Here is an 18,367-nt window from a genome sequence, read left to right as displayed (position 1 = left end):
GAGCTAGGACTGACTGTCTTTAGCATGTGAATATTGTAAAGAAGGTCTGAGTTTTGAAAAATTGATGAAGTTAGTAGGGTGGAAGTGTTCTTTTTTAATGGAGGAAATGCACACTCAAAACATTTAGGAAAAATTTTAGAGATAAGTTTATTCTGAATTTTTTTTTTTTCTGCTGCTGTGCTGCTACAAATTAAAGTTTGGGATTTTGTGCAAATGCCCTGTGTCTCCTAAGGTCTTACCTTCTAGTTTTTGAGAGAGCTCATATCTTTCCCCATTTCCCTCATGATCTGTGTTGAGTTACAATAGTATACTTTTTAAATTCTCAACTACCTGATTTAAACAAGTAATTTATACCTAGTGGTTTGATGTTTAACATTTCTGATGGAAGGGATTATTCCTTGATTCAAAATACCAATTTGGGGCCGAGCCCGTGGCGCACTCAGGAGAGTGCAGCGACGCTCCCGCCGCGGGTTCGGATCCTATATAGGAATGGCTGGTGCACTCACTGGCTGAGTGCCGGTCACGAAAAAGACAAAAAAAAAAAAAAAAAAAAAACCAATTTGCAGTGCTCCTGGTCTCCAGAAAGCAGTTAAAACCAAAATTTTTAGATCTGGAACATCTTTTACATCATTGATGCTGGTCCAGACAACAACATGTTCACGAGAAAATGCCCCGGCATCTGTTTCAGCAGCCACATAGTTAATCGGTATTAGAGTAATCAATATTAGATGCGTAAAAATAAAGTGTCCAGCAATTTTTGTCTTAGTGCAATGGACAGAATATGTTACTAACTTAAAAGAGGATGACAGATGGTGTCTGTTAGGCAAAGTATGATGATTATTATCACATCCAAATTCCATCCTCAGTTATTGCTAATACGCTCTAACTTTGTTTATTCCTAGCATTTCTCTCTCTTCCCTTCTTGCATTCTGTTGCTTCACTAACCAACACTCATTGTGATTGGCTAACTCCTACTACTTTTCAGCTGACTTTGCCTTTCTCCAATCAAGATGGGTGCCTTGGGGATGAGGCTCCCTGCTCTCCCTTCTCCCCTTCTCCCAGCTACAAGCTGTCTCCCTCTGGTTCCACACTACCCAACGTCAGCCTTGGAGCAATCGGCACAGGGCTCAACCCCCAAAACTTCGCTGCTAGACAAGTAAGGAGGCCTCTCAAATTTATAACTGCTTGGCTGTGGCCTCGCCTTGGCTCTGGTCTGCAGTTTATTGCATCATCTGTCTGTCTTGGGAAATTTATTGATTACTGAATGCACAGAATGATAGTAAGTGTAGGTTTTAGATCTTTCAGCCCATAGAACCCATCTCTCTTCATGTTTCTCAACATGGATTTTATTTTAAACTTGTTTCTTTTGTCTTCTCATTTTTGGTCATAAGTTCACATTTAATAAGTTAACTAATAAGTAACTAGGGAAGATGTTAAAGAGGCTACATAGGTACCTTATATGATCTAATTTAATGATGTGTTTGCCATTTTTAATATTAAATTGGATAAGTAACACTTTGGAGGTCTTTTCAATTTAATAAACCTGCTAATTAAAAAATAGCAGCAAAGCTAGTAAGATTAAGTACTTGATGGTTACAGCATCTTAAAATCTAGTGTCTTTATGTTTAAAATATAATAATTACCCAAAGAAGGATAACTTTAAAAGTAGATAATGAAGCTTTGAGAAGAATGGCAGTGGCAGACGTGGCAGTGTTTCCTTGGACCTGGAGTAGCCCCTTTCCTAAGGTTGGCGCTGGCAGTCCTCCCAGGAAGGGCTGTGGAGTAGAAACAAAGTTAGCAGGTCTGGTAGCATGATGCCTCCTCACTTCCAAAGGCCTGAGGACACAGCACGGGGCTCTGCCTGTCACCTCATAGTAGCTCTGTTGTAGTTGTTCTGTAGAAAAACAGGAGCTTGGAGCCACAATTCCTTTGCAACAATAACTCCAGCATTGATACTTTCCTAGCCACAGTTCTGTGACCACTGACGTGTCACTGTGACCTTCACCTCAGGATGTTGTAGAGGACATTAATTATGCAACTTATAATTAGCTGTATCCACTCTGTCTCCACATGGTGATTTTCACATAAACAGTAAAGAAATATCTTTTATACTGTAGTCAAGTTATATATAGATCTTTTATATGTTTTCTAGTTGTTGCCTTAGCACATTTTAAAAAATGGATTATACTTTATCCATGTGTTCAGACTGGTTATATCTGGATTGGGAGCTATAGGTAATTTTTTATTTTCTTTCTTCATATTTCACTGTTTTTCTTAATGTTTCTGCAGAGGACATGGATATGTATTGATTAGATAAACAAGAAACAATTATATCAATGTTTTGGGGGCTCTTTTATTTGGGCTGAGGTATAGAAAATACAAAATAGTCATAACACTCTTGGTTAATTGTGATTATAAATGTGGTTCCAGGATCACAGAATTATCAAAGACTATTGGTACATCAACTTGAGTGTAATAGACCAGCCAAACTAGCTGGGCATTGGACTCTAAGAAAAGGTCATTCCTATTTGGATTTCTTTTGATCTGTGGATTGCTAAAAAGTTCATTGTTAACCAAGTCAGTACATTTCCATACAGACTTAATTTAATATATAGCATTTTGTAGTTGAAAATAAAATTCAAGATTTTTATTTTCCAAATCACAGAAGATTTCAGTCAGCTTGGTAACTTTGGTTTTGATTTATATACTCTTCTAGAAGAGTTAAACACTGTAATTGAGGCAAATATCACCAATAACTATCAGGACTCAGGTCATTGTAAAAGCCTCACATATAATGAATGGTAAAGCTTTAGCAATAGCCAGATAAGCCAACATCAGCATATATATAAGGTTTTGACTGCCATTTTTGTAATTTCTAAATATAATTTTTTAAAGGCTAGATCTGTACAATTGCTCCTGAATATATCACTCTGCAAAATAGCTACATCTGAGCCAAGAAAATGAGCAACTTGTGATGCTAAGGTTCCATATTAAGATATATAGAAAGCGTTTTTTGGTAGACTACTGTTGACTTACCTGTGCTATTATCCTTTCAGGTATATCAAAGTGCTTTGTATGGCTTTAGAGACAGTTGACAATGAAAAACCTAAAACCTTTGGCAGGGGAGGGTGCAGTCTGTCTATTGGGAAGAGGGAGGTAGGGCTTGATTTTACAGAAACTTAAAAAAGCAAATTCTTTTTAATACTTCTTATCAAAGGGAAGGTTGAAATTAAAATGACCCTTACAAAGCAGTTTTGTATTTGCCAAAACATGGATTCTGGCAAGCAATTTAGCTACCACACGCCATCTGATAACATCTGATAATAAGGTCATTACTTTCACAGCAAAGTGTAATTGAGAAAGATCTTAGCAGAATGTTCTTGATGAAATAAATGTTTCCTATTTTCTTGGGGATTATCAGTAGCCAAGCTACTGACTACCATATCTGAGAAAAGTCAGAGACAAGCCGTTTCACCTTAGATTGACAGTTTGATTAGTAAGACTGCAGAAGTAGAGATATTAGTGTTTCTAGAATTAAAGGCCTTCTCATGTATAAACGACCCTTTGGAAGACATAAAATTCATGGTGGATCTTTGATTTTCTTTTATGAGATACACAGACTTTAATTGCCATTTCTACTTCATGTTTATAATCATTTTTATTTTCACTGCTTTTGAGTTTATTAATTTTCCTGTAACAGTCCCTTAATCTATTTTTGAATCATTAAGCCATCACAATATATCTTTAGTGTTCTAGAACTTAATGATGCTATTACAAAATTGTTCTTTAAATTTACCTTAATTTAAAGTGCGTCCTGGGATGAGATGAGTGTTGGTGATTACTTGAATTAAGAGTGTACGTACTTGGTATTAGCAATGGTGCAGCTGTCTGTGCTGAAAACGTTCAGTAGGTCATTTTCAAGTGTATGAAATTGGTGGGTCATGGATGTTTGCAAGTGATGTTCTCATCCTACAGACCAGGGCTTTATTGAGTTCTGGGAATGCAGAGGGAAGGATTAAGCTGGTGGTAAAAAGATAGAATGGAAAACAACTATAATGTGGTTTAATGATGGGTGCCTCAAAGAGTTTAAAGTGTTTTAAGAATATAGAGGTGGGCTCAATTAATTTAAATGTGAAATGAGGAAGAAGTTTTAGGGGAAGACTTCCTTGATGAGGATGTGTTGTAAGCTGGACCTTGAAGAGAGGCCAAGTGAAGAGGTAGAACTCAGGTAGAGGGAACACAGTGTCTGTCAAGTTATCAAATATGGTTTCTTTGTGGAATGACTTTTCTTGGCTAGAAACAAATTGTAAAGGAAAGGCCACCTATAGCCCAGCTTTCTGCAGCTCTCTCATTGGAACAATATAGACGTCCTCTAGAGATCAGGGAGGTAAGCTTATTTTTTTAACTAGACTGATGATATTCATACATTTGAATGAGAAGTTACAGGTGAGTAATGTTTGTTTTGGTGTTTCTGTAATGATTTTTACTTTTTCTCTTTTTCCTTTTTTTATCTCACCATGTGATTGATTCACATTTCCTCATCTAGTAGTGGAAGGGGTCAGGCAGATCCAGGACAGGAAAGGGTGTTCAGATCTGGAGTGGGGTCCTCATTGCTCTAAGCTCACTTTTGGATGGTATTTTATGATTAACTGATTCAGAGAAGTCATGTCATAGTGTTTCACAGTTAATGTTACTCATGGCTGCACTTTTAGTCAGGTGTGGTTTTAGATGGATCTGAGGTTATAAAGTTTAAGAATAAATTTGGTAAACATAATCTGAAAAATAAGAGTAGTTGAAGTAAATGTTATATTGCCTATACCTTTCAGTCACCGAAAAGAATGTAGCTCTGCTTCTAACCTTTGACTGGATTTAACTCTTTCGTTTTATAGAGGTCATCAGCTGTGCAGGTGGTGATGATATGCCCATGATTTGATTTGAGTAATTGCCTCAAGCATTCCAAGATTGGGAATTTCTCAGTTGTAAAATTCTGTGATTCCATGGGACACAGTATTTGATTTTTCTGAGGGATAGAAAACCAGAACTATTGTTGATTTGCATTTTTCTTATGTTAATAAGAAGCTTTACCATTGCTTTTATGTTTGCAGGGCGGTAATCATGGTTTGTTTGGAAACAGCACAGCACAATCGAGAGGTCTGCACACACCAGTGCAGCCACTAAATTCTTCTCCCAGTCTCCGGGCGCAAGTGCCTCCCCAGTTTATTTCCCCCCAGGTAAGCAGTTTATGTTTCCACGACTTAAAATTAAAGACCATTCAGGTGGTTACTAGTTGTTAACTGACTGGTTTTGTGGGCATAAAAGGAATAATAGTTAGTGTTCTAAAATGTGTAAAATTCCGGTGCCAAGGATCAAGACTTTTAAAACAAGGTATTGTCTCATTTTTTTATTGTATTGTGCATGCCAATAAAGTGGATGTTTTTGCATAAAAAGCATTACGATTATTTATATTTCTTTTAGAACTCCTAATTTGTTTTAATAATATATGGATTTCTCTAATTGCATATAATTAAACTACTTTATAAATTCTGATGCATCAACATTCAGAAGTTAGTTGCTCCAGAGGATTTACCCGCAGATAAACAGGAGAATTGCCAGATTCTGGGTTATTGTGAGAAATTTGAGGAGCTGTATGCTAAAGTACTGACTAGATACTCTAGGGGGTGTTTTAAAACTACTGAGGTGGCAGAGACTCCTGGACTAAAGTCTTATTCATAGAAAAGCAGCTTTGTATAGGATATAGTCCATGGGTACCTTGAGGACGCTTTTGGTCTGTTTCTTAGTAGGAGATGTGCAATGAGTTGTTTTTTGGAGGGGTTAAAAGTGAGAGATTTGTGTCAGTCTACCACACTCACCCTCATACCTCCTTGTGAAAAAATGGGTCTAAGGAGCAAAGTGAAAGCTGATAAGCCACGTAAGATTCAGTGTGTAACCTGAGTCTCCTTAGAGTGTTACTTTAATGAAATAAGATCAAGAACTTTGTCCGCCTCATTCTATAACAGAAGGTAGATCTAGCATTTACTAGATCCAACGAACAAGTTGTAAAGGGTTGGTTTTTTGTTTTTTGTTTTTTGAAATGCCGTTTAAGATGGGCTTAAAATCCCTATTTGAAACCATAATCTATAGATTTCAAATCCTGTTTTTAACATTCTGCTGCTGTATCTGTCTTAGTAGAGGAAGAAATGTGCATTCATACATCTCTTCCGCATCCCCCATCCCCCACCACCCACTGCCCCTACAAGATCCTGCCTGGGAATCTGGGACTCTGTCTTAGTATCTCTCCTCTTGTCCTTTCTAAGTTCCAGTCATCCTTCAAGCCCTGGTAGTGGTACGTCTTCTAGACAGAGTCATTCCTGGCGTCCCCAGCACTCTACAGTGGCAGGGTCTTCTTAAGTTGTGGAACAATTCAGTATCCCTTGACATCAGGCTGATAGTTATCCATGTTATCAAATGTCTGTAGTGTGCCAGACAATGTCTTGGTGATGCACAGATGAAGAAAATGCCATCTCTCCCTTCACAGCCTACTGGAGTTGGTAGCAAAGGGGTGGGGTGGGGGTTGGGGAGGAGGTTATAGCAGAATAGTCAGCAGATAGTGTGATAAATGTGGTATAGAAATGTTTAACAGGGTTTAGGGAATCAGGTGAGGTTTCACACTAGTGGTGACATTTAAACTGGGTCTTGAAGAATGAGTCGGTTTTCTGGGCACAGCCAGATTAAAGGTTCCTTTTAAGCAGCAGGCAGGAGCCTTATGTGCAAGAGGCATTAATATAATATCTAGAAGTAATATGGTATGTTTGGGAAAATATGGTTAGTTTGGATAATTAGTTTGAGCTTGTCGAAGCATATATGTGTGTAGATTTATATATGTGTTTGTGTGTGTGTGTGTATATATATATATATATATATATACACAGTCTAGAATGGATTAGGAAGAAACTAGACAGGAACTTTGGGACCAAATTTGGAAAGCTTTGCCTTGCTCAGGAGTTTGGGCTTTGTCCTATCAGCCAATCCTTGTCAATATGCTTTATAACTATTATCTGGGCTGCTACTTAAAGATATGGCTCCCAGGTTTCCCCCAGGCTACTGAGACAGAATCTGGGGCTTGGGGGCCTATTCACCCCCAGTGCAACCCAAAGTTTGACTACTGCTATAAATAATAAAGTGTTAAGCACAATTTTTCAGCTGAGTAGTGATGTAGGAAAACTTAGGGTTTAGAAAGATAATACTGACAATACTGTAGAGGAAGCGTTTGAACAGCAGTTTACTGGAGCAAAGGAGAGCAATTGTGAGGCTAGTACAGGAGTCCAGGTAAGGCTGTGGCTGTGGAAATTAAAACCCTCTTGTGACGGTGGTGGGGCATCCAGGTTCTTTGTGTTATGGATTATGACAGTCTTTTCTCCAGTCATTTCTTACTGATGTATCAGTAGCATTTGACACAGTTGATCACTCCATTCCTTTTGAAACAATTTATTCATCTGGCTCTCAGGCACCTTCTATATTGGTTCTCCATCAGCCTCTCCTCCTTCATTTCCTTTACAGGTTCCTCCTCACCTTCCAGCCTTTAATCACCAGAGTGCCCCAGATCTGAATCCTCGAACCTCTTCTCCTCACCATCTACAGCCACTGCTAGGTTATCTCACCCAGTAGAATGACTTTAAATATTAAACTCTGAAATTGTGTCTTCACCCCACATCTTTTTTTCTCAATTTCACATCACAGACTACTGGATATCTCTACTAGGATGCCTTGTAGGCATTTCAAGTTAACATGTCCAAAACAGAACTGATTTCACCCTACACTCCCCTCAAAAACATCCTCTTCCTCCAAGTAAGTGGCACTCCCATTCTGCAGGTGTTCAGGCCAGAGACCTCAGAGCTAATTGTGACTCCTCACAGTCCACATTGAATTCATCAATAAATCTTCTCTTTGCAGCTTTATCCAGAATCTGACCATTTCTTCCCAGCTCTGCTAACACAGCCCCAGGCCAGCTCATTACCATTGCTCGGCTTGATGACTGCAGTGACTTCCAGCCTGATCCTTGCCCTACTTCATTCAACATTTGCCTTTCTCAAGGCTGAGTCAGACTGACCCTTTGGAACCACACTGTCCAGTGTGGTAACCATTAGGCATGTGAGCACTTGACATGTGGCTAGTGGGCTGAAGACACAGTTTTGGAACTTAGTATTCTTAATGTTTTCTGGGGTAGATTTACCTTTATTTACTTAATATTCCTTTCCTCCATTATTGGATATTGTATTCATCTCTTTTCTGTTGCTTATAACAGAATAACTGAAACTGGGTAATTTATAAAGAAATGAAATTTATTTCTTACAGTTTTGGAGGCTGGGAAGTCCAAAGTCCAGGGGGCACACCCCGTGAGGGCCTTTTTCTAGGTGGGGGCTCTCAGCAGAGACCTGAGGTGATACAAAGTATCACATGGTGAGGGCTGAGCAAGAGCATGTTTCCACAAGCTTTCATTATGTCCTTCTAAAGCCCCCAGTCTACTCCCTGATAACCCTTTAAACCATGAATAATCTGTTCATGAGGGTACAGTCCTAATGATGTAGTCACATCCCAAAGGCCCCACCTTTCAAATACGATAGTCTTAATTTCACACCCTCTTAACATTGTTACAATGGGGATCAAGCTTCAGTGAGTTTTGGGGATGCATTCAAACCATGGTAGGTATTGTTTCTAATTTTTCAGTTATAAATAATACTGCAGAGAAATACTTATACATAAATCTTTGCCCATATTATTTCTAATTTTAGTTGCCCCAAATGAAATTTCTGGGTCAAAGCACATGAACATTTTAAAAGGCTTTGATAAATATCAAATTTTACATCCAGTTTAACCACTTTATAGAAGCCATCGATATTTAATGTAAACATAGAAAAAAGACACCGAAACTCGTCTTTAAGATTTGTTACAATGGGCCGGCCCGTGGCTCACTCGGTAGAGTGCGGTGCTGATAACACCAAGGCCACGGGTTCGGATCCTATATAGGGATGGCCGGTTTGCTCACTGGCTGAGCGTGGTGCTGACAACACCAAGCCAAGGGTTGAGATCCCCTTACCGGTCATCTTTAAAAATAAAAAATAAAAAAAATTTTAAAAGATTTGTTACAAACGTCCCAGGCTTTGGGTTTCTGCCATTGCCTTTTTCCTTCAGTGATTCACATATTCAGAGAGTAACATATTATTCTAGTAGGCTTTTGTCTTTCCTTTAAGTTGCTGTCATTTTGCACCTGCAATGCTTTATTAAATGCTATAGTGATTGCAACAAGATCTTCACTTTCTTCAACCCAGATGGAGATTGAAGGGCTTTTAAGTCAGAATAATCAACTCCCTGCAACAGGGAATGTGCAAACCTGTGCTTTAATTACTCTGCAACACAGGTATGAACAGCCATTTGCTAGGACCCTGGTGGTGCTTCTCTGTGGTCCTTTTGTATTCATTGGAGAAGGACAGTACGTCTGCAATGTGAGGAAAGAAGAAGTTGATCAAGGCTAGATAGGAAGTCCTCATAACTGTAACTTTATAAAAGTCTCTAAAATTGTCAGTTTATGGAATATGTGAGATGATGCCATTTAAATATAAGAATGCCTTATGGTAGCATTTCTGTCCTTTTCTTTATAGTCCTTCTATATCTGTATACCTTTAAGCAACATGTCGTTTCATTTGGTCTTTTTTGTACTTTGTATAAAGATATCGTACAGTGTATATAGCCTTTTAAAAAATTATTTTAACCTGACATTGTTTCTAAAATTTTCCTATGTTGCTTTGGGCAGTTGTGGCTTATATAGTATTCTATTATATGAATATACCATAATTTATTTACCAGTTCTATTACTGACTCTACTATTGATAGACATTTGGGTTGTTTCCAGATTTTTGCTATTATGAGTGTTGCTGCTGTGAATATTCTTATATGTCTCCTAGGATGAGTTTTGCTAGGGTGCTGCTGGGTCATGGGCATGTTTGCTTTGTTTTTTGTTTGTATGTTTGTTTGTTTGTTTTAAAAGATGACCAGTAAAGGGATCTTAACCCCTGACTTGGTATTATCAGCACCACGCTCTCCCAAGTGAGCCACGGGCCAGCGCTGGCATGTTTGCTTTGAATGGTGGTTTCTTTTGCTAATTTTGAGTAGTTGGAATGGGGCAGAGGGCGTGATAATGGACTCTTGGCAAGAGATGGCATCCATTCCCAAGACTGAAGAGAGATAGGTTGATCCAGACCAGCTGATCTGTTCATTAGAGCTCTTAAAACTGAAAGTTCAGACAATGGCCATTTATTTTGGAGGTCAGCAGGTTGGAAAACAAAATAAGCATAGGAGATTTCTCATGAGTCATACAAGGAAACTTGGGAAAGGAAGTTGGAAACAGTGCTGATGGCCCAGAGCACCACTGTCCAATAGAAGTATAACACGAAAGGCCGGCCGTGGCTCACTTGGGAGAGTGCAGTGCTGATAACACCAAGGCCAAGGTTTCAGATCCCTATATAGGGATGGCCGGAAAGCTCACTGGGTGAGCGTGGTGCTGACAACTCCAAGTCAAGGGTTAAGATTACCCTTACCGGTCATCTTTAAAAAAAAAAAAAAAAAAAAGAAGTATTACACAAGCCACATAATGTAATTAAAAATTTTAATAGCCACATTTAAACAGGTAAAAGTAAACAGATAAAATTAATCTTAGTATATCTATTCTGTAACACAGTATATCAAAAATATCATTTTCACATGTAATCATTGCTTAAATTATTGAAATTTCAGCTTTTTTAAACAGTTTGAATCTGGTGTATATTTTACACTTAAAGCACGTCTCATTTTAGACTAGCCACATTTCAAGTGGTCATTTGCACAGAATTATTATATTAGTTTCCTAGGGCTGCCACACAAACTACCACAAACTGTGTGGCTTAAAACAACAATTTTATTTTCTTGCAGTTTTCAATTTTATTTTCTCAGAGTTCTGGAGGCTGCAAGTCTGAAATCAAGGTGGCATCAGGGTTGGTTCCTAATGGACACTCTTCTTTTTTTTTTTTAGTTTACTTTATGGTATTTTCCTTTTTTTTTTTTAAGTTTTATTTTGTCGATATACAGTGTGGTTGATTATTGTAGCCCATTACCGAAAACCCCCTCCCTCCTCCCTCTCCCCCCTCCCACCCAACAATGTCCTTTCTGTTTGTTTGTCATATCAACTTCAAGGAATTGTAGGTGTTATGTCTTCTCCCCCCCCCCCCCCCAGGTATTTTTTGTGTGTGTTTGAATTTATTTATTTATTTTAAGCTCCCACCAATAAGTGAGAACATGTGGTATTTCTCTTTCTGTGCCTGACTTGTTTCACTTAATATAATTCTCTCAAGGTCCATCCATGTTGTTGCAAATGGCAGTATTTCATTCGTTTTTATAGCTGAGTAGTATTCCATTGTGTAGATATACCACAATTTCCGTATCCACTCATCTGATGATGGACATTTGGGCTGGTTCCAACTCTTGGCTATTGTAAAGAGTGCTGCGATGAACATTGGGGAACAGGTATACCTTCGACTTGATGATTTCCATTCCTCTGGGTATATTCCCAGCAGTGGGATAGCTGGGTCATATGGTAGATCTATCTGCAGTTGTTTGAGGAACCTCCATACCATTTTCCATAGAGGCTGCACCATTTTGCAGTCCCACCAACAATGTATGAGAGTTCCTTTTCTCCGCAACCTCGCCAGCATTTATCGCTCAGAGTCTTTTGGATTTTAGCCATCCTAACTGGGGTGAGATGGTATCTCAGTGTAGTTTTCATTTGCATTTCCCGGATGCTGAGTGATGTTGAGCATTTTTTCATATGTCTGTTGGCCATTTGTATATCTTCCTTAGAGAAATGCCTACTTAGCTCTTTTGCCCATTTTTTAATTCGGTTGCTTGTTTTTTTCTTGTAAAGTTGTTTGAGTTCCTTATATATTCTGGATATTAATCCTTTGCCAGATGTATATTTTGCAAATATTTTCTCCCACTTTGTTGGTTGTCTTTTAACTCTGTTAATTGTTTCTTTTGCTGTGCAGAAGCTCTTTAGTTTGATATAATCCCATTTGTTTATTTTTCCTTTGGTTGCCCGTGCTTTTGGGGTCGTATTCATGAAGTCTGTGTCCAGTCCTATTTCCTGAAGTGTCTCTCCTATGTTTTCTTTAAGAAGTTTTATTGTTTCAAGGTGTATATTTAATTCTTGAATCCATTTTGAGTTGAGTTTAGTGTATGGTGAAAGGTATGGGTCTACTTTCATTCTCCTGCATATTGATATCCAGTTCTCCCAGCACCATTTGCTAAAGAGGCTGTCTCTTCCCCAGTGTATAGGCTTGGTGCCTTTGTCAAAGATCAGATGGCTGTAGGTGTGTGGGTTGATTTTTGGATTCTCTGTTCTATTCCATTGATCAGTGTGTCTGTTTTTATGCCAGTACCATACTGTTTTGGTTATTATAGCTTTGTAGTATAGTTTAAAGTCAGGTAGTGTTATACCTCTAGCTTTATTATTTTTGCTCAGCGTTGCTTTGGCTACACGTGGTCTTTTCTTATTCAATATAAATGTCTGGATAGTTCTTTCCATTTCTGAGAAAAATGTCATTGGAATTCTGATGGGGATTGCATTGAATTTGTATATCATTTTGGGTAGTATGGACATTTTCACTATGTCGATTTTTCCAATCCAAGAGCATGGGATATCTTTCCATCTTCTTGTATCCTCTCTAATTTCTCTCAGCAGTGGTTTGTAGTTCTCATTATAGAGATTTTTCACCTCCTTAGTTAACTCAATTCCTAAGTATTTTATTTTTTTGGTGGCTATTGTAAATGGGCAGGCTTTCTTGATTTCTCTTTCTGCATGTTCACTGTTGGAGAATAGAAATGCTACTGATTTTTGTGTGTTGATTTTGTATCCTGCTACTGTGCTGAAATCATTTATCAACTCCAAGAGTTTTTTTGTAGAGGCTTTAGGCTGTTCAATATATAGAATCATGTCATCTGCAAACAGGGACAGTTTGACTTCATCTTTTCCAATCTGGATGCCCTTTATTTCCTTCTCTTTTCTGATTGCTCTGGCTAGTACTTCCAACACTATGTTGAATAGGAGTAGTGAGAGTGGGCATCCTTGTCTAGTTCCTGTTCTTAAAGGAAAAGCTTTCAGCTTTTCCCCATTCAGGATGATATTGGCAGTGGGTTTATCATATATGGCTTTAATTATGTTGAGATACTTTCCCTCTATACCTAACTTATAGAGGGTCTTTGCCATGAATGAGTGTTGAATTTTATCAAATGCTTTTTCAGCATCTATAGAGATGATCATATGGTCCTTGTGTTTGATTTTATTAATATGGTGTATCACATTTATTGATTTGCGTATGTTGAACCAACCTTGCATCCCTAGGATGAATCCCACTTGATCGTGGTGAATAATTTTACGTATGTGTTGCTGTACTCTGTTTGCTAGTATTTTAGTGAGGATTTTTTCATCTATATTTGTCAAGGATATCGGCCTGTCGTCTTCTTTTTTGGTTATATCTTTACCTGGTTTTGGTATCAGGATGATGTTTGCTTCAAGGAATGAGTTTGGGAGATTTGCATTCTGTTTGAATCTTTTGGAATAGTTTGTAAAGAATTGGTGTCAATTCCTCTTTGAATGTTTGGTAAAATTCTGCTGTGAATCCATCTCTTCCTGGGCTTTTCTTTGTTGGGAGCTTTCTGATAACAGCTTCAATCTCCTTTATTGTTATTGGTCTGTTCAGATTTTCTACATCTTCATGGCTCAGCTTGTGTGTGTCCAGAAATTTATCCATTTCCTCCAGATTTTCAAAGTTGTTGGCATATAGTTGTTTATAGTAGTTTCGAATGATTCCTTGTATTTCAGCTGAATCAGTTGTGATATCACCTTTTTCATTTCTAATTTTTGTTATTTGAATCTTTTCTCTTCTTTTTTTTTTGTTAGCCATGCTAATGGTTTGTCAATTTTATTTATCTTTTCAAAAAACCAACTTTTTGATTCATTGATCTTTTGTATTGTTTTTGGGGTTTCAATTTCATTAAGTTCTGCTCTGATCTTAATGATTTCTGTCTGTCTGCTAAATTTAGGTATGGATTGTTCTTGTTTTTCTAGATCTTTAAGGTGAAGTGTTAGGTTGTTCACTTGCCATCTTTCCATTCTTCTGAGGTGAGCATTTAATGCAATAAATTTCCCCCTTAATACTGCTTTTGCAGTATCCCACAGGTTTTGGTATGATGTATCATTATTTTCATTAGTTTCAATAAATTTTTTGATTTCCTGCTTGATTTCTTTTTGGACCCATAAGTCATTAAGTAGACTGCTGTTTAATTTCCATGTGTTTGTATAGTTTCCAGAATTTCGTTTGTTATTGATTTCTAGTTTTAATCCATTATGGTCTGAGAAAATACATGGGATAATTCCAATTTTTTTGAATTGAATTTTTGTTGAGACTCGATTTGTGACCTAATATGTGATCTATCCTGGAGAATGATCCATGTGCTGATGAGAAGAATGAATATTCTGAGGTTGTTGGATGGAATGTTCTGTAGATATCTGCCAATTCCAGTAGGTCTAGAGTATTGTTTTGATCTTGTGTTTCTCTGCTGATTCTTTGCCTAGATGATCTGTCTAATAATGAAAGTGGGGTGTTCAGGTCCCCTGCTAGTATGGTATTAGTGTCTATTTCCTTCTTTAGGTCTAATAGTGTCTGTTTTATAAATCTGGCTGCTCCAACATTGGGTGCGTACATATTTGTGATTGTTATGTCTTCTTGATGGATCAGTCCTTTTATCATTAAGTAGTGTCCCTCATTGTCTCTTTTTATGGTTTTTACTTTAAAGTCTACTTTGTCAGATATAAGAATAGCTACTCCAGCTCATTTTTCTTTTCTGTTTGCATGGTAAATCTTTTTCTATCCTTTCACTCTTAGTCTATGTGAGTCTTTATGGGTGAGGTGGGTCTCTTGAAGGCAGCATATAGTTGGGTCCTCCTTTTTAATCCAGTCAGCCAGTCTGTGTCTTTTGATTGGGGAATTTAAGCCTTTTACATTAAGGGTTGTTATTGAAAAGTGTTGATTTATTCCTAGCATTTTATTGATTATTGTTTGATTGTCTTAGGTGTCTTTTGTTCCTTGCTTTCTGATTTACTGTTTGTTTTCTGTGTTTGTTGGTTCCTTAAGTTGTAGATAGCCTTTTTGTTTGTTTGTTTTCTCTTCATGAATGCCATTTTTATTATACTAGTGGGTTTTGATTTTTCTTGGGTTTTTATGGCAGTGGTAGTTATTTTTCAGGACCAAACCCAATACTCCCTTGAGAATTTCTTGTAAGGGTGGTCGTGTGGTGGTGAACTCCCGCAGTTTTTGTTTGTCTGAGAAATATACTATTTGCCCTTCATTTTGGAAGGATAGCCTTGCAGGGTAGAGTATTCTTGGCTGACAATCTCTGTCTTTTAGTATCTTGAATATATCATCCCATTCCTTTCTGGCTTTTAGGGTTTGTGATGAAAAGTCTGATGTGAGCCTGATTGGGGCTCCCTTATAGGTGATTTGATGCTTCTCTCTTGCAGCTCTTAAGATTCTCTCTTTGTCTTTGAGTTTTGCCAATTTGACTATAACCTGTCTTGGAGAAGACCTTTTTGGGTTGAATACGTTTGGAGATCGTTGAGCTTCCTGGATCTGAAGATCTGTGATTTTTCCTATACCTGGGAAGTTTTCCGCCACTATTTTGTTGAATATGTTTTCAATGCAATCTCTTTTTCCTCCCCTTCTGGAATACCCATGACTCAGATATTTGAGCACTTAAGGTTGTCTGATATCTCTCTCAGATTTTCTTCAATGCCTTTGATTCTTTTTTCTTTTTTGTCTTCTTGTGTTATTTGAAACAGCCCATCTTCAAGGTCAGAGCTTCTCTCTTCAGCTTCCGCAAGCCTGCTGGTTACACTCTCCGTTGTGTTTTTTATTTCGCTGAATAACTTCTTCAGTTCAGCAAGTTCTGCTACATTTTTTTTTCAGGACATTGATTTCCTTGTACATTTCCTCTTTCAGGTCATGTATACTTTTCCTCGCTTCATCATGATGTCTCGCTGAGTTTTCTTGTATCTCATTCAGTTTCCTTAGAATTATCACTCGAAATTCCTTGTCAGTCATTTCAAGGGCTTCTTGTTTTATAGGATCTGGAGCTTGAGATTTATTATCTTTGGGTGGTGTACTTTCTTGGTTTTTCATTTTTCTGGTATCTTTTCTTTGATGTTTATTCATTGTGGCAGGGGGTTTCACAGTCCACAGGTTTGACACTATTGTCTGACTACGATGTTGCTGGAGTTGCCAATTTGGTATGGCTGCCTCAGTGACTGCTCAGTTGGCCACTAGTGCCTTGTGTGTGTGGTTTCCTCGGGTCTTGGGCCTCTCCGGGGAGCCACCTCTCTGGTCAGCTTGGGCTCTGCCGGGCTGCTGGGTGATGGGGCGGTACCGCAGGGTGTGGCTCCGGCCGCTGCCGCTTCCCCTGCTGCTGCTGCCCCCACTCCCGCTGCTCACACCGCTGCTGCCGCTTCCCCCACTTCCACTGGCGCCCCTTCCCCCGCTGCTGCCGGCTCCTCCGCTGCTGCCGCCGCTGCTGCTACACTGATATCAGGTACCTGCGCCTCAGAATGGTACACGAAACTTCCAGGACTTTGACAAAAAGTAGCCTAATGGACACTCTAAGGGAGAATCTACTCTATGCCTTTCTCCTGGCCTGCCTGTAGTGATTGTTGGCAGTCCTTGGTGTCCCTCGGTTTGTAAACACATCGTTCCAGTCTCTCCCTCTGTATTCACACAGTGTTCTTCCCTGCGTGTCTCTTTCTTTACATGGCTTTTTCTTCTCTGTTTCTGTGTCCAAATTTCCCTCTTTTTTATGGGGACACCAGTTAGTGGATTAGTGCCCATCCTAATATAATCCATACTGGATTACCAGTATGACCTCTTCTTAAACTTGATTACATCTTCGAAGACCCTATTTCCAAATAAGGTCACATTCTGAGGTTCCAGGTAAAGATGAATTAATGAAGAACACTTTTTAACCAAGTATAGTTGCTAAATCAAATGAATTTTAAGATACACACTGAAGGCAGTATATCTGATTTCATAGATTGTTGAGGTATAGTGAGATATAAGACTCTGGTTTGGAATATTGGTTTGCATAGCACAGGATGTATCTATACTCCCCCTTTCCAAACTCTTTTTATAGTGAGATTAGAATTATGATATCAAAGACAATAAGTTAAGTCACATTGGTGACCATTTGGATGAATTCAAAGGAGAGGTGAAGAAGAGTTATTGTTTGGGGGAAATTGTGGAGGGTGTGTTCCTCATGCTGGCCATAGAACTGGTGCAGAGGCAAAATGCAGAGTAGAGGTGTGCTCATATCTGCTAAGAGTCCAACAGTTAAAACAGAAATTCAAACAAGTTTTTTAATTGGTTGGTGTAATATTCAATATCTCTTAGAGAATAGGAAGCAGCTGGGAGAACTGTTATTTTAAGCCAGAATACTTGCCAAAATGATGAAATTGATGGGTTAAGTGAAAGTGACTGAAATCTTGGAAGAAAATGAGTTGGTGAGCCCAGCATAGGAAACCTGAATTTGGCCAGGTGTTTCTAGACTAGGTCTCAAAGAAAAGATAGGTCCATATTCTTGAGAATGTGGCAGTAATGGTGGCTCAGAAGTATTCGGAAACTGAGGGTTTTAACTCTGACCATGATGCTAAAAAAAGATGAAATAGGAAGACCCATTGGGGACACTTCCTGATAAATTGTTTATCAAGGGGCATTTTCAGATATTGGAAAGTAAGGGTAAAAGCAAGGGTGAATATATGCAAGACGTTCATTGGGGGATTAGAACACAAAATGAGCTGAGGCTTCCAAAAAAGTAGGCAGATTAAAAGAAATTTTAGATCTTGGTTCGGTGACTCGAAAAGGAATCATTGCTTTGAAGTAATTGCTTTGAACTATTCCACACTGATTACAAAGCGGAAGTAAAATTTTTATTGCTTTTTTCTTTTCTGTTAAGAAAGATGTTCAAACCAAAAGTGCTAAGGCAAGATAAATTCTACAGAAAAGAAATGATTTGTGAAAAGAACTGCAGAGCCCTGTCTGTGATCTTTGAGGAATGCTGGAAGTTTTCTTGGGGAGTTTAATGACAACCCCTCTTCACCAAATTCTGAATTTCTAAGGCAAAAGAGGAAAGCATATTGGGGTCAGAATATTCCCTTTACCACCAATAAAGTGAATGCTGGAGAATGTGAGCTTCCTAATACTGAATTCCAAACTTAACCCTGAGCAACTGGAATGGGGCT

General features: G+C 38.4%; 1 protein-coding gene across 4 annotated transcripts in view; it reads left to right on the top strand.

Annotated features, from left to right (window-relative positions):
• TNRC6B (trinucleotide repeat containing adaptor 6B) overlaps positions 1-18,367 on the top strand; it is a 259,377-nt gene that overhangs the window by 220,105 nt on the left and 20,905 nt on the right. For all 4 annotated transcript variants that reach the window (XM_063074663.1, XM_063074661.1, XM_063074662.1 and 1 more), the window contains one exon: positions 5,106-5,231. In XM_063074663.1, coding sequence (XP_062930733.1) covers positions 5,106-5,231 — 126 coding nt within the window. The remainder of the gene's footprint in view (positions 1-5,105; positions 5,232-18,367) is intronic.

Source organism: Cynocephalus volans, chromosome 12 (assembly GCF_027409185.1).
Source record: "Cynocephalus volans isolate mCynVol1 chromosome 12, mCynVol1.pri, whole genome shotgun sequence".
NCBI lineage: Eukaryota > Metazoa > Chordata > Mammalia > Dermoptera > Cynocephalidae > Cynocephalus > Cynocephalus volans.
This window is presented reverse-complemented; position numbering and strand designations above follow the sequence as displayed.